The sequence below is a fragment of the Apodemus sylvaticus genome, chromosome 9 (genome assembly GCF_947179515.1).
Source record: "Apodemus sylvaticus chromosome 9, mApoSyl1.1, whole genome shotgun sequence".
Taxonomy (NCBI): Eukaryota; Metazoa; Chordata; class Mammalia; order Rodentia; family Muridae; genus Apodemus; species Apodemus sylvaticus.
In genome coordinates, this window is record NC_067480.1 from 109,607,676 (window position 1) to 109,624,623 (window position 16,948).

The 16,948-nt window shown below is 47.7% G+C and overlaps 1 protein-coding gene across 50 annotated transcripts in view; it reads left to right on the forward strand.

Moving 5' to 3' along the window:
- Positions 1-390: 390 nt before the first annotated feature.
- Map4k4 (mitogen-activated protein kinase kinase kinase kinase 4) overlaps positions 391-16,948 on the forward strand; it is a 132,759-nt gene continuing 116,201 nt past the window's right edge. For all 50 annotated transcript variants that reach the window (XM_052193127.1, XM_052193103.1, XM_052193107.1 and 47 more), the window contains exons 1-2: positions 391-536; positions 759-824. In XM_052193127.1, the coding sequence (XP_052049087.1) occupies positions 480-536; positions 759-824 (123 nt within the window). In that variant the 5' untranslated portion in view covers positions 391-479. The remainder of the gene's footprint in view (positions 537-758; positions 825-16,948) is intronic.

Below are 16,948 nucleotides of genomic sequence, written 5' to 3' on the forward strand. Positions count from 1 at the left end.
CCCACCCCTGCTGAATATTCAAGCGGGCGGGCGGGCGAGCGAGGGCGAGGGCCGGGTTCCGCCCGCTCTCCCCGGCAGAGGGGGCGGGGGAGCCGCTCGCCCCTCCTCGGCGGCGCCGGTCGGTGCCCCGCGTCCCCGCCCCCGCCCCCGCCTCCCGCGGCATCTTTGTCTCGCGGCCTCGCGCTCGCTCGCTCGCCGCGCTCTCCGGCCCCAGCTCCGGGCCGCTCGTGCAGGCGCGCGCGCGGGGCGCCGGGGCCTGAGGCGGCGGGCGACGCCCGGGGGGCGGGTGGGGGCCGAAGGAGGGCCGCCGCGCCATGGTGTGAGCCCAGCGGCCCGCGCTCGCCGCGCCGCGCTCCGCTCCGACCGGACGACACGCCGCGCCGCCGCCGGCCTGCCCGTGCGGCCCGATCCCCGGCGCCGCCAAGCCCCTGCCCGTCGGTCGCTCGCTCGCCCGCTCCCGGGGCGGCGACCCGGGAAAGATGGCGAACGACTCTCCCGCGAAGAGCCTGGTGGACATCGACCTGTCGTCCCTGCGGGTGAGTGCGGCCGCGCCCTGCGCGCCGCGGTGGACACGGACACCCACGGGCGCGGCGGACCCTTTGTCTGCAGGGCGAGCGGGCGAGCGGGTGCCGCGGCGCTCCCGGGGACCCGGCGGGGCGAGCCTTTGTCACCGCCCTGCATCCCTCCCTCCGCCCGCTCGCCCTCCTCGGTTGGGGTCCCTCTTTTGAGATGATAACCTCCCCCTCCTCTCTCCCCAGGACCCTGCCGGGATTTTTGAACTGGTGGAAGTGGTTGGAAATGGCACCTATGGACAAGTCTATAAGGTCGGTGTGGGGCGCCTTTGTTCCCCGTGGCGTGGAGAAACTTCTTAGGGGATGAGGGGAAGGGTGACGGAACGCTGCTGACTGCAGGCCATGCCGCCTGGCCAAAGTTGGGAAAGGGGTTTCTCCTGGCTTTCTTTTCTTTTTCTTTTCTTTTCTTTTTCTTTTTCCGCCTGTGTTCAGACTGGCCTTAAAAGACCTCATTTCCTGGCTTTGAGATAAAGGAAATAAGCTACACTGTTAGGCATGCACTTAGCTCCAGCAAAATAGAAAAGGAATTTTGCGTCCGAGGACGACCCAGAGGGTCTCCTCCCGACCCCCCTTTCCTCCCAATCTGGCCTCCATGCGTTTGCATTTGTACGTGAATTAAAATTCAGTGTAGACAGGCCTTGCCCATGATTATACTCAACCACTGCCTTGGTATTCTCGAGAATTGTCATCATGCTTCTGCCTTAGGAGTGCTTGCCAAAGGACTTAACTTGGGGAGGTTAGCGTTACCTGGAACCGCTTTTATGGCTCTGGCCAGCATGCCTTCTTCTGGTGGACAGTATTTTGGGGAAGCCGGGAGGAGTGTGCTTTTGGGCCACGGGAGCAGGAGGAAATACAGTGTGGAGATTATAAAATGTGAATTCCAGGAATAACCTGTGTGACAGCTGTGTAACTGAGATGGCTAGGAGCAGAGAGAGCAAGGAGCGGAGAGGTTGCCGCCATCGTCACACCCGCCACCCCTGGCCTTTCTCTTTCTTTAAATTTATCCTACTCTCCTGGCTACAGATGAAGCTAAGGAATCCGTTGGTCTGTGCTGAGTAGCTGGCACTTAATGTTGCTAACTATTTTTCATTCTGTTTTGCTCGCTCTAGAAGATGGCTCAGGCTCCGAAGTGTAAAAACACAAGGCAAAACAAACAAACAAACCAACAACAACAAAACAAAGCAAAAACCTTTACATTCTGTCTTCTGATTTCTTTCTTGTTGGTAAATGGTTTTCTGGAATTATCTTTGCTTGGGGAGTTTTCTAGTTACTGGGACTGGGTCAAGGTTGAGCTACACACACACACACACACACACACACACACAATCTTATGAAGGAGGGCTTTGTGGCTTGCTATGAAGAATTGTCATTGTTTCCCTAAAATGGGGGTGGTGGTTGGAGCTGACTGCAGACATTTTCTGAGGCCAAGTTGAGTGTGGATTCTCTTGTCCCTCTTCTGTTTTGTGAATAGGGTTATGTATATGCTCCTGATTGCTTCTCTGGGCTCCAGCTTACCCCCTTCCCCCACCTTGGGGCCTGGATGGTGGTATTGACAGGCCTGTGGTCTGAGCCTGAGTCAGTACTCTTAGGTGATCTCAAGTGAATTAGCATGTTTTGTTGGTTAACTGTTGGGGCTTGGGCCAGACTTTTGAATTTGAAAGGGAGCCCTGTTAACAGCCTGCTGGGCCCAACTGAATTTGGAAGGCTTTGGAAAATTTTGGAAAAGATTGTGTTGCAACTCACTTGAGTGGTTGGCTGGTAACTGGCTTAAAGACACTCTTCCCAGCTCCAGAGTTTGTTTAAGCACGGGCTGGTTTTTTCTAACCTAGCTTTTCTGGCCAGATCTAAGTTGTGAGTAGACTCTTCCAAGTGAGTGAGCCAGAGCTTGTTTTTGACCTGATTACACAGTAGTTGGATTGTTTGTGTCTCCCTGGGTCAGCGTGGAAACTGTGGCTAGAGAAGTAAGCCAGAAAGCACTGGTGCCTTTTAAAAGGCCAGCGTGGATCTAGCTGGCTTTAGGAGGTGGATACTTTGGTGTTGATCTGGGTGGGTTCTTTGTCCTCTCCCTCTCTCCCCAAGCCCCTCAGGCTTTTGAAGTACATTTGCTAGACACTGCTTTTGGGCAGTATCAGGGACTTGCTAACTACACCCAGGGCAGTTGAACAATCTTCAATACAACTCTTCAGACATTGATGTAAAAGTTGCATGTAAACCATACATAGTGGTGCTTGGTTTTACTCACAGGTACCCCATCTTTAAGGACATTTTTAAGCACGCACACAAATTTTTATAGCTCAGTTAATAGCCCACCATTGGTTTTTGGTGTATATATTCTTTCCTATGTCTTGAACTTAAGATAACATTTTTCTGATAAGTACTCCAGGTTTGTTTTTCTTCTTTCTAAACATTGTCACGCTGTTATTCCACATTAAAGCACATCAGATTTCCCTTAGTGTGTCCTGCTTGTCTCAGGACAGGCCACTAGCCGCTCAGGACAGGCTACAAAGTTTCTGAACTGGTACAGGGAGAACTAGAAATGGCGTCTGTTTCCCTTTCCTTTTAAAATGGGATCCCTTTCTGGATCCCATACTGTTGTGCATGTTGGTTTAGTTTCCATTTTTATTGGTTGGCATGGGGTGGTTTTGGGTTAGGTTATTATTAATAGGAGAATTTATTAACAGTTATAAAGACAAATTACCCAAGAGGAAAGCATTTTTGGGTAAAACATTAACCGAACAACCTAGAGTCCTCAATTATTTCAGCATTATATATAACACAAATATATATGTTTATATATATTTACATAAATATAAATGTATGCATTTATATGTATGTATGTAAATGTATATACACACGCACACATATGTATACACACATACATATATATACACACATATATATACTATATACACATGTATGTAGTGTGTATACCCCCATATATGGGTATGTATGTGGGCGTGCATGCATACTGTGCGCACAGGAATCTGGAGACCTGAGTTCAATGTCCGGTGTCTTCCTTGGTTGCCTTCTACCTTGTGGATTGTGGAAAGATCTCTCACTGAAAGCCAGGGCCTGCCAGTTCAGCTAGTCCAGTTCCAGGCCCTGTGCCTGCCTCCCCACGCTGGGATTACCAAGGGTCACCATGTCCATCTGCATAATGGGAATCTAAATTCGAATGCTCACACTTATTCTTCAAGTGCTTTGCCTCCTGAGCCACCCTCCCAGCCCCTCTGCTCGCAGTGTATCAAGACAGGTTGCTTATTTAGAGGGGTGTATTTAAATAACGTAAAGAGACTGCAAGTGAAAGCTAGGTTTCTGAGAAGATGACTTTTGAGGCTACGTTCTAGCTTTTGAAATATTTTTAACATGAGTGGGCTGGTATGGTTGAACCCTATCTGCCATCTTTTCTTTCAAAGAGGAGTTAAGTTGCTAGGGAGATGGTCCAGCGACCAAGAATGCTTGCTGTGCTGTCATGAGGACTTGAGTTCAACTCCCCAGCATCCGTTTAAAAAGCTGGATGTGCCTGTGCCAGTAATGTAGCCCTGTGAGGATGTCGGCGTCAGGAGGAACCCTGGGACTTGCCCTCCAGTCTAGCTCGATTCAGGGAGAAAATCCTTTGAGGGAATAAGGTGGTGTGTGTGTGTGTGTGTGTGTGTGTGTGTGTGTGAGAGAGAGAGAGAGAGAGAGAGAGAGAGAGAAAGTGAGATAGAGAAGCATGCCCTCTGGTGGCTGGGTGGTGAATACAGGCATGTGTATCCATCTATACAGACACACATACACACACACACACACACACACACACACACACACACGCAATAATGGTTACTTGCGCGCATAACATACCCCCCAAAGGTGAAATATAAAAAATGAAATCGAAAGACAATGTATTTTTTTCAGAGAAATGTATTTCTAGCCTTAGATATTTGAAGGATTATGTGGAGAGATACTCATAAAATTAAAGCTTAGAAAAAATAATTTTGGGAGTACTTATGTTCAGTGAGCAAGTACTTGCCTACTGTGAGCTGGGCCCTCAGTTCTGCCTCTGGAAACCTGCTGTGTGAAGTTCTGTTTACAAGGTTATATTCAGAACACGATACATGAGACATGTCTGTAGCGTGGCCTGTCTGCTTACTAGTTGTCCAGGTTGGATAAATGGTGAATTTTAATTATTACCATCACTGAGGACAGTTATAGTATGGAAGCAAGAGCTTGTTGCCGGGTTACTTACTTTGAGTTTAACTTTCCTTTTGAATATTTGAGGATTGATGGTTTTTCGTGGGTAACTACTACTATTTTATAATTTGCGAACTCACTGCCATCCAAAGGAGGAGGAAGAGATTGTGCTGTATCAGAGAAGAATTTAGTGATAGTTATTGCTGGAATGGAGGTGGGGTGCGTGCTTGTGTGTGTGTGTGTACACACGCGTGTGTTCATGCGTGTGTGCGTGCCTGTCTGAAGTCTGTGTGGACTGGGGGAAGTACTGTAGAGGAGAGAGCAGATGTGCTTTGTTTTGCTGTCCTTGGAGGAGGGGCTTCATGAAGGAGGTTAAGTATGAGGCAAGCTTAGGCCCAAAGGCCTTGCTGTAAGGGCAGCTAGCACTCACCTCGGAGAGGCAGAAAGGATGAGGGTATGTGGAAGAGGAAGCTCCAAGAGTCGCCACTGGGAATGGCCAGACTAGGGATTGCTTGTGAGGAAGGCAGTCTGTGGGCGGGAGTTGGGGCGTGACATCTTCCCCAAGCACTGAGCACCTATTAGAAGGTGTGACTGGGCTTGGGGGTCCCTAGGAGCAGGGAACTTCATCAGATGGTACTCTGGGAGGAACAGTTAAGATGGTTGGCCCAGGACAGAGGTTCTGAGTCTAGGGGTCGCAGAATGACCCTTTCACAGGGGTCTCTCAATGAAGACCATGGGAAAAACACAGACACTTACAGTATGATTCATAACAGTAGCAAAGTTACAGTTATCAAGTAGAGACAAAAGTAATTTTATGGTTGGGGGTCTCCCATAAAGGGATGCAGCATTAGGAAGGGCATACGTCTAGAGGGGAGGGGCCTGGGCAGGGGGCTGGAGATAGAGAGGAGGCAAAGTTGAGGCGGACACTTGGCTTCCTTTGTATGTCTAACTTGGGGGATGCAGATTCAGATTGTAGGCTTTGGGTCTGTCTCGCTTTTAAATGGAGTTCTTTCCACTAGATAAGGTGGGACTTCTGTGGACTGGGTAGGGATGCTGCGCGGTTGCTGCTCAGGGTCAGGCGCCTCGACAGTTGTCTGGCCAGCAGAGTGTCTTTTGTCCCTGGGGGAAGTGAAGCCATCCAGTGGGCCGGAGAATTCTGAGCGAGATGTTCCATCCTGAGGAGCGTCAGCTGACCTGCAGCTCAGGGGCATGTTCAGACGTGTTCTGAGACTTGGGTTTCCTCAATGCTGGAAGGATCCTGGACGTGGGTAAGGTGGAGGATCCAGCCTGTTGAACAAGAAGTACTGCTGGGTAGCTCTTCAGACAGGCAGCCCCAACTTTAACCTGCTGCTTCCGGAAAGCGGGGACATCAAAGCCAGACAGAAATCCACCCTTCTCTGCTGCCTGCTGCTGGGGACTTAATTCTCTGAAACATTGTGACAAGTGTGTACTCATCTGAACAGCTGCAGATTTGTATTTTGCCTTTTTTTCCTTGGTCAACATTAGAGATGTAAGTTCTGCGTATTATCACAATCCAAAGATGTTATCCGTGCCTTTCGGATAGCACTTGTGTGTGTTCACAGATTGAGCCTGGATAAACAGGAAACATGAAAAAGGAATTGGACTCCTTTTGGAGTAATAATATGTCCCAGGAAGATGTGCTGGGCTAAGGAATGGTCATCCAGAAGCTCCATCTATCCCTAGGGAGTGGAGGTCCCCGCGACTGAGACTTAGAGGGAGAGGCTTTAGCCTCTGAGTCTGTGTGGTGCCTTGTCTGTGTGTTTGCTTTTGTTGGTGAGTACTTGCCCACTGGGGGGAGTGGCTTCCTGAGCCAAGGACTGCGTGGGCCGTGGAGACAGCTCTCACTTTACTCTGCTGTATTCAGTTGTATTAAGCTCACAGTGCCTCGAGTGATCCTTGCTTTCATTTTCCCACTCATTCAAAAAAATGGCAAGCAGTAGCAGGTTATGCAAATAATCACAGAAATGAACACTTTTTGGACATAGAAGGTCAAGGTGCTGTGAGACATAACTGGTGAGAGGTGACATGTGGCCAGCTGTCAGGCCACTCTGGCTTCAGTGAAGGGATTTTATGGACAGTAAATTACATGCTCAAAAGCATGGTAGAGTCGGGGACTTAGTCCACAGAGACTTCCTGTGTCCCACATTTATTAGAGTGCGAGATGGTTTTTAAGGATTTGGATTAGTGTTTACAGTGTTTCTTTCTCTCATAGGGTAGATATATACCTTGTAGACTATTATGAAAAATATCTTTAGGTAGTTGCCTTGATATTTGAAATAGAGTTTTCACTGCTGGGTTTCTCATCTGGACGGTCAGGGTTAGACTTAGGGTCAGCGTGAGGATTTCCAGGCACTCGTTTAACCATAGGAGACAATTAGTGTGCTCTGCTGGAGGATAGACAGTACACAGGCTGAATCAGGGGCAACTTCTGTGGGAAAGATGTCTAGGAAGAGACTGAAGAAGGGAGAGGAACCACTACATTTATTATGAGCGGCCAGAAATTTGTTTTTGGGGTTTTAGAATTTTCCACCAGTTTGCCAATAGAATATGATCTTTTCTCCTACAGACTGCTGGCATTGTTTAAAGCAACAGTGTTTTAGGTGTAAGACTGAGGCGTTAGTATGTTTTAATACATGGGGCCATTAAGAGGTATTTAGAACTTATTTGGCGAGTCAAAGGAAATAGGTACAGCCTTGGGTGTTTTCAGGTACCAACTGTACTATTTCCTTCATAGGGATTCTTGTGTGTGTTAGTGCACTGTGTGTGTGTGTGAGGGGGTGGGGTTACTGCTTCCTTCAGTAAATGCAGGATAGAGGAATGCACGCGCGCGCGCGCACACACACACACACATACACACACACACACACGCTTTTGTACATCATTCCCAGGCCCTCCTGCGCCCAGACACATGGAACCAGCTCAGCCCTCTGCTTGTTTTTCTGAGACACTTCCTCACTAGGTAACCCTTGTCTGGTTTGGAACTCTCTGTATAGACCAGGATGGCCTTGAGCTTTTAGAGCCACCTGTCTGTTTCCATTGCTGAGATTGAAGACCTACACCACCACTGCCAGCTAACTGTTGCTTTAAAATGAGGCAGGGTCTCCTTAGTTTATCTCTGTAGCTCAAAAAACTCAGTCTGGCCTTGAACTGAAGGTTCTCCTGAGGCCTCCTCCCCCCATCTCCAGAATGGCTGGAGATAGCGTCTTCCATCTGGCTGCACTGTTCTCTTTTAAAATTTCGGTGGTCCAGTAACACTTCTGTTTAGTAAAACAAGGTAAAAGCAGGTGCCTGGAAATTGAACTGGCAGGTGGGTGCCCCTAGAGCACCAGTGTGTGGTGGTGCTGTGGCGGTCACTATAGGTGCTGTTCCTGAGAGTCTTCTCTGCACCCGGGCAGTGAGCTGTGGGCCTGACTGGAGTAGGCTGGGGCAGCTCCCCTCGCTCGGCCAGGAGCAGGCTCTTGGCAGGGCCTAGCTGTCGGCTTCCACCGCCGAGAAGTGGAGCCGTGGGACCTGTGCCTCCAGATTTGTATTTATTGTCATTGTGTCTCAGATATGGCTACATGTGGACATGCTATCCTATTACATTCAAATAATTAAGAGGAGGAACCGTACCTTTGGTTTATGACTTAGAAACACCCCTCTGTTGTTTGGTAATAGAGGCTTAGAATGCAGTGAGGTCACCAGTGCGTTCGCTGGGGGCAGAAATCCTTCAATGCCTGTTTCAGAACACAGAGGTATCCTGCTCCGAGGAGACATCAGATATCAGCGCTGTCTGCTCTAACTTTAATTTTTTTAAAAAGATTTTATTTATTTATTTTATATATATGATGAGTACACTATAGCTATCTTCAGACACACTGGAAGAGGGCATTGGATCTGTTACAGATGGTTGTGAGCCACCATGTTGGTGGGAATTAAACTCAGGATTTTTGAAACAATGGTCAGTGCTCCTAACCGCTGAGCCATCCTTCCAGCCCAACTTTAATTTTTTAAAAGTCTGTTTTTAATGATGGTTCTTAAATGCTTTAACCTCCCTTTTAGCCCACCACCCACCAGAGGTCGTGGGAAAGAAAGGATGGGTGGGGGAAGTGGACCTGTTTAGAGAGGTTCTTTGGAGCAACTCCATTTGTGTTGTCTGGAAATCGGCAGCTCAGTTCACAGGTCAGCGCCAGCTCGGTTGACTTGTGAACACTTCGAGGATACAGCAGCCGTCCAGTTCAGTAGTCAGGGTAACAAACACAAATCAGCAGCGGTGGCACGACCTAGCAGAGACAGTCAGGTATCAGCCTGCGCATGAATCATCAGGAGAGACCCGGGCCACAGGAACACCTCTCAGGCAATCAAAGAGCTCAGTGAAGACATGAGACCAACCAGGGTTGCACAGCCAGCTCTGTCTGGCTCAGGCCCGCCACTGTCCTCCAGACATTACTGCCTCCGCTTGTCCTGACTCTGCACTTGCGTGTGCGTCTGTCTCAGCCAATCAGTCCTCGAAGCGACAAGAAACTGCAGCACCCCACTAGAAGCTTTTTGGTTCGGTTTCTTGCTTTGGAGTCCCAACAAATGCAGCTCAACTATGCTATTTTAGGGTGGATGGATACGTGCTCTTTGTTAGCAAAGAGTCCTTCCTCACGTGGCCTTTCATGTGCTTGCTTTAGCAGGACATCTCCCTCCTGTGTCTGCTTCAGCTAAATGTTCCTTTCCGAGACTGCCTTAGTTTTTCACCTGTGTCCACTTTAAAACCGGTCCTTCATGTGTTTGCCCCGGCAAAACACCATCCAACACAACCGACTTTCCAAAGAACCCTTACATTTGTACTTCAGTCTGGTGGTGCACTGGGTATTTACTGTTCTTCCGTGTCTCTCTAGTGCATGTCGAGGCCCCTTTTCTGTCTGCCAGCACTGACGACATCCTGTGACAGTTGTGGCTGTTGCCGGGCTACTGTAGTTCAAGAAGAGTTGACCATTTGTGTCCCATTCTTGCTCCTCCCATAAATGAGGTCATCATCTGGGACGAACATGATAGTTATAGCCAACTGGAATGTGATACTTTCTTGTTAAAACAACCCTCTTAAACTGCTTTGCTCTTTTATGCGTGGTTTTCAGTGTCACATGATTACTTCCCGGTTAAGTACCCTCAGAGACAAGACAAGCACTAGCAGCGTTCATCCTCTCACCAGTTCCCCCTTCCACCGAAGACATAGGATTCATTGCCTCGGATAACCTGTTGACTTCAGCCTTGCCCCTTGGAGCTTCCTCAGAGCTGGGCAGAGCAGACCAGAGCTGGGCAGAGCAGGCCGCCCCTGGACCCGGAGCTGGGCAGAGCAGGCCGCCATGGACCCGGAGCTGGGCAGAGCAGGCCGCCATGGACCCGGAGCTGGGCAGAACAGGCTGCCATGGACCCGGAGCTGGGCAGAGCAGGCCGCCATGGACCCGGAGCTGGGCAGAGCAGGCCGCCCCTGGATCCAGAGCTGGGCAGAGCAGACCGCCCTGGAGCCAGCGTCCGGCTCTGTCACGCAGCCCGTTTCTCATGGCCGCCTTCTTTGCCTTACTGTTTCAGTTGCTGAAATACATCCATCCTCTCTCTAGTGGCTTTGAGGGAAAATGTTCAGGGTGTGAAGAAAGTCTGCGAGGCTTCGTCTACTCCGTGAGTGTGTGGAGCAGCCCTTCCTCCAGGGGCTCGATTATGGTTTGCTGTGCCTTGGGTGGATACATTCTTTTGATTCTAGGTCTGTACTTCCTTGGCATCCGTTGCTTTCGAGCTGTGTTGCTTTCTGGCCTCTAGAGGGCAGACCACTTGGCTTGCTTTCGTGCCTGGCGTCAATAACTCTGTCCCTTTTCAGTTTTCACAACTTGATATTTAAGATGACAGGGAGTTTGGAAACTCCTTTTAGAAGCTTTTTAAAAGTCTTTTCTTATTTGCTGTGAAATTTACCCCGTTGAAGTTTATATTTCAGGTTTTATTTTTTGTTTTTTTGTTTTTTTTAAAGACCAGGACGCCTTTACTCACAGCAGGTTTAGGCAGATGGTCTGGGTGAGATGTGAATGCTCATTTATAATGACTCCCCGTTCTAGCTCAGCACCAGGCAGGTACTAATGGTTCTGTTTTATTTTTTAAATTTACTCAGTGCGTAGCACCTGATGACCTTCACGTCTGGTTTCTGAGTTCATCTGTGTGGTGGCCTGGTGGTTTCTTCTTAGCTCATAGTATCCCAGCATATGGACACACCCCACCTTTGCCTGGATGCTTACCGCTTGATAGAAATGAATTGGTTTTCCAGTTGGCTCTTGGAGGAGGTGCCTGGTTCAGAGGCCCACCTGGCGGGATTACCATTGGGAGAGAAGAGGAAGAAGCGGGGATTTGTCTGCTGGGCCTTTCCGTTCCCACTCGGCTAAGCAAACACTGGAAAGGGCCTGAGTTCTGACCTACACTCAGCTTTGGATTAGGGAAAGCACTTGGAAGGTGCACTTTCCGAATCTTTACCTCATACGCTTGCTGTAAGGTTAAGTCATATCCTTGAGACACAAAGACAAACTGTTTCCTATCACTGAAATTAGCTAACACCAGAAATCAGGCTTTTCCTCTGCAGATTTCGTATAAAGGTAGCCAGTGCCACAGTGCTGGACACTAGTGTTTCCCTTCGTCCCAAACGGGAGCTGGTGACCTGACCAGGACCTGGTTCAGAGGATAGCGGGGCAGGCCTGAGAGAGGAGACCTGAGTTCCACCCTAAGATCACACAAGGTGGCAGGAGAGAATGGACTTCTGTCACTCTCCAGGAGTGTCTGCGTGCATGTTTAAACATCTATGATACTTGGACAGAAGAAACAAGTGTATTTCAAGTTAAATGAGTTTTCTCTGTTATGTGTGAAGGGATGATTTTACCCATCTGAATTCGCTTTAAAAGTTTCTTTAGAATATTTTATAGTGGGGGTAGTATTATGAGAAACTTAACTGTGTGTGTGTGCATGTGTGTGTGTGTGTGCGTGTGTGTGTGTGTGCATGTGTGTATGGTTATATATATGACTATTTTTATCAAAGGCTCAAGGCATTCAGCTCAGCTCTTACTAATGTAATAATCGTGAACATTTTGAAAGCTCTTGATGTGGGAGTGTTCTTATTGCCTGTAGGACTTCTTTACCCTCCTCAGGTTTTCTGATGTTCTCTGTGTGATCGCTGCACGGTAGCGTTTGTTTTTTGCAATATTGAGATCTCAGGCTAAAGATTGTTATTTGAGTAAAGACATCAAGGACAGAAAGAACACTTCGTAGGGATTGCGTGAGACACTGGAGCATTGGGTGTGGTGAGGAAGAGCCTTCCAGTGCCTCGTGGTTTGTTGGGCGTGTGTAGCCCCTCCACCCTCTGAGTCTGTGGTGCTTTCTTTCCATTCTTGCTTCTCCTTTGATTTTCAGAGAAAAAAAGTTGTGGATGCTCAGCTCTTGCCAGTGATTTAGGGGCTTAATACTTATTTTTTTTTTTTTTTTTTTTTGTTCACTGTCTGTGAGTATTTTGAGCCTAGTCAGCTGGGTGAGATTTCTTATTACTGAAATACTTAATATGTGTATAATGTGTGCCAGGCACCATGTGAACAATGAACAAGAAAGCCAGTCTGTGCCTCAGTAGTTTCTAAGCCCAACATTGGGCAGGAAAAGAACAGCGTAAGAGAGTGGTGATACAGCTAGAGCCCTGTGAGAGTCTGAGAGGATGTGGTGTAGAAACAGCGGTGTCCACAGGAGAGGCTCTGTAGGAGGCATAACTGTGTGAGGAGAAATAGGTAGTAGTTAGATTTAAAAGAAGCCAGTAAGCCTGTGACTTACTGCCTCGGTTTAATACCAGATCAGAGATTTGAATAGAGAGAGAGTCAGGAGGATTCTGCATTTACTGTGGTGACTGTCTCTTTCAGTTTGCCTTGAGCAAGGCCTTGCCTTTGTTGGAGGCCTTGCTGCCAATGTCCGATACTATTTGGCATTCGTTGTTTTGAATTTCCTGTCCCAGACTATCCGTGCAGCAACCTGAATAGCCATCTCTTCAGAGGTGGGGTCTCACGAGGCCTGGAATGTTCTTTGAGGAGTGTTTGGGACGGTACTTGGAGAATGGAGATCTGAGGTCAACCCCGTGTGCGCTGTGTACACGGAGAGCAGGCTACTGTCCCCATGATAGCAGCAGCGGTCCCCATGACATGAGAGCTGGAAATGTCACCTAGCTGTAACGCTGGTTACAGATTTTTGGTATAAACCCATGTCCAGGTTTAAAAAGTTTCTGTAGTTCTGGTTATTGGAGTGAAAAGATGAGCTTTGCCCCTCTTGTTTAAGCTGCCGCACGCAGCTGCGCATCACTGATGATGCGGGCTCATCATTCTTGCCCTCGAGGTCTTTTATCTTCCAGCTGTGTAGCATCAGTGTGTGTCAGTGAATACAGTGGTCACTACAAGGACGTCGCCACACCTGTGGCCTGTTACTTAGCACATAACTATTTGCTTTTTAATAAGGTGGATAAAAGGGTTTTACTTTTTCTGAGGCAACTAATTAAAACAGCTTTGTTGGGTTTTGAGAAAAATTATGAATTTAGTATTCCTATTTTAGTTTTTAAAATGACATGTATTTGTATATGTTACATGTGTATGTGCATGTGGGTGTTAGCATGCCATGGTCTGAGTGTAGAGGGCAGAAGTCAGCTGCTACAGTCGGCTCTTTCCCTCATTGGGCCCAGAGATCACACTCAGGTTGTCAGGTGAGGGCAAGTGCCCACGCCTGCTCAGACAGACATCTTGTAGGCCCACACAGGGCACACAGCCTATCCCTAACCTTTTCCTGATCTTAATTTTCAAAGTGTGAAGTTCTTTTTGTTTGTTTTGTTTTAATTGGGCGTAGTCAGCATCAGACCCCGAGACTGAATTGGACAATTCATTTTTCACTGATTTCTTGCACAATCTGCTGACAATATTTTCTGTTGCTTGCTTACTGTTACACAAAATCAGTTAAAATGGTTAAATTTTATGTAGGATTTCTTTTTTTTTGGTTTGATTTTCCCTGGCACTGTGTGTAAGGACTTGTTTTCTTCCTTGTCTTTGGGAGTCTTTTTTTGTTTTTGTTTTTGTTTTTTGTTTGCTTTGTTTTATTTATTTTTTTGTAAGTCCATTTTTTTCTTTGCAAGGTTACTAGCTATAATTTTATTATCTTATAGGTTATATTAGAATTTGTAGTACACTACTTAATTTATTTACTGGGATCAGGTTTCTTTCTAGACCAGACTACTGGCCACCAACTCAAAGAGATTCTCCTGCCTCAGCTTCCTGAGTGCTGGAAATAAAACCTGACTTGTAGTATACATCTGCTCTTTTCCTTACGGAGCCCCCTTCTTCCTTTGAAACTGTTCCGTGCCACTGTGTGCTGGCTACTTGTTATGAAGCAAAGGTGACAGAGTAAGGGTTTCTCTCAGCTTGCAGTTTTGAGGGAGCAGTGCATTATGGGGGAAGGCATGACAGGAGGAGAGTGGGTGTCTGGTCACACTGCAGCCGCAGCAGGAAGCAGGGAACAGTTGTCTTTGCTCAGCTGGCTCCCTCTGGTTTTCAGACTAGGATCCCTGTCTGTGGAATGGTGGAGTCGACATGTTGGATTGAGCTCTCCATCCCACTTAACCCAGTGTGGAAACCCCACCCTGACATGACTAGAGGTTAGTGTCCTGTGTGTTTCTAGACCCTGTCAACTTGACAGTATTGGTCACTGATGTTCTAATGCTGTCGAGACTCCCATTTAATCAAGGCTGGCTTCCAGCCCAGTATCATCACGGCAGGGACCATGGCGGCACGCAGGCCGACACGCCAGCTGAGAGTTCTGCATCTGGATACACAGGCAGGGGGTGAGACACACACTGGACCTGGCTTGCACTTTTGAAACCTAAGAGGCCACCCTCAGTGACATACATTCTCCAGCAAGGCCACGCCCACCAACAAGGCCACACCTTCCAGTCCTTCTAAGTGGTGCCACTCACTACCTGGCGACTAAGCCTTCAATCATGTGGGGGTCAATTTTATCACCCGCCACACCCCACTCCCAGGGCCCATAGGCTTATAGCCATATCATAATGCAAAAATGCAGTCAATCCAACTTCAAAAGTCCTCATGTAACTGTTTAAAAGTCCAAAGTTCAAAGTCTCTTCTGAGAATCAAGGCTATCTCTTAATTATAACACCCTGTAAAATCAAATAAAAAAGCAGATCACATACTTCCAATATTCAGTGGCACAGGATATACATTTTCCACCCCTAAGGGAGGACGGGAGCACCCTGAGGAAATGCTCAACCAAGACGTAAGACCCGCCGGGCAGCCGGGCAGCTCCAGACTCTGCATCCTCATGTCTGATGTCAGAGTGCACTCAGGTCTGCAGCTCCTTCCAGCTTTGTTGACCGTGACATCCGTCTTTCTCTTGGGTCATTTCTGTTCCTGGTTTGCAGCTCTTCTTGGCAGGGATCTCACAACTCTGGCATCACCAACATCTCTGATGAAATCAGGGTTCACCTCAGCTTCACATAGTGGCCTCCGCCTGCCGTACAGGGTCAGCCCTTCAGAGAGATGATGCTTGTAGCTGTGGATTTGCTGGTTTCAGACAACTGGTTGCGTCCTGTTTTCCCTCCCTGGTTCTGCGGCTTGGGACTCCTGTTGTGGGTAGCAGCCCCCATCGGCCTGCAGGTGCCCGCTCCCCTAGCCGCCCACCCTCCGCGCTGCTTCCTCAGGCTTTTTCAGAACTTCATTTGGGATTCTCACTGTTGCTCAAGCTTCATGGTCACCCCCACCCCACCCTTAGGACGTGTTCTATTAAACCCTGCGTATGTATGTGTGTGTGGATATGTATGTGCATGTGAGTCTGGTACTTAGAGGCCACCGAAGACAGCTTGTCAGTTGTCTAATGTGAGCGCCGGGAACCAAACTTGGGTCCTCTGCAAGGGCCGGATGTGTGCACTTCTGAGCCACTGAGGTATCTCTGGCCCTCCCTTGTCTCCTTATGTCCATGGGTCGGGTCTGTTTGCTAGTAGTCTCATCCACACTTTGTTAGCATATATATATAATATATATATATAAGTAAACCTGATATATATAATATATAATAGATTTATGTTATTATATAATATATGATGTAGTATATATTATTATTAATGTTATATATAAAATGTATAATAATAATAATATAGTATATTATATATTATAGATTTAGCTCAAAGATTTTGGATCTTTTTGGTATTTTTCCAGGCTTTATATTTTCTTTAATTTTTGAGCATAAGAAATAGCTATATTGTTTGCTTTAACAATGCCATCTCTAACCTGTCGGTCTTGCATAGTTTTCAGTAGACTTATTATTCTCTGTGGGCTACAACTTCCAGAATGTTAATCTTTCAGTGGATGCCTTTTGCCATGAATTTTACTGTGTCTTAGTGCTATGGTTATTACTATTCCTGTAAGTATTCTTGAGGTTTGTCTGAGAGACAGTTCGGTTATGTAGGAAAAAGCCAGTTTATCTTTGAGGCCCCATTTCTTTGATTTTTAAGTAGGACTCAGCAGTGGCGAGTCTCTGGCACTAGCTCTGTTCCCTGTGTGATCTGCAGTCCGCTCGACGTGAGGACCGGCTCTGTTCCTTCAGCTCTTCTGTCTACATGGTTTGCCTCTGCCGTAGTTTCTTTATACACGTGTTGATTTGTACTTGACCGGACTCAGGCAGGCCCCCTTTTAGACCTTGGGGCTCCTTATGTCTGGGCAGCCTCTGTGTTCTAATTTTTCTTCTGGTTTCTCAGTCCATCCAGACGCTCCTCCTCACTGAGGGAGCAGGCTGCTCTTCGCGTTGGTTTCCTTGTCTTGAGTCATGACTTGAAGGTTTGTTTGAAGGGAGTCAGTAGACCTAGCAGTCAGAGGTCAGGGATCAGTCTGCCTTTCCCTGTGTGATGCCCAGTCTCTCCTTCTGCCCCTTTCCTTTGAGTTGAAAACAATTTGCTCTATGTGTGGTTTATCTGTAGATGCAGGTGTGTAGGACTGCGGCTCTCAGCATGTCAGATCTCCCGCACACCAAAAAGTTACGTTAGGATTCCTAACAGCAGCAAAATTAGAGTTATGAAGTAGCAACAGAATGATTTTATGGTTGGGGGTCACCACAGAACGCGGATGGGTGTTAAAGGGTCGCAGCGTTAGGAAGGTTGAGAA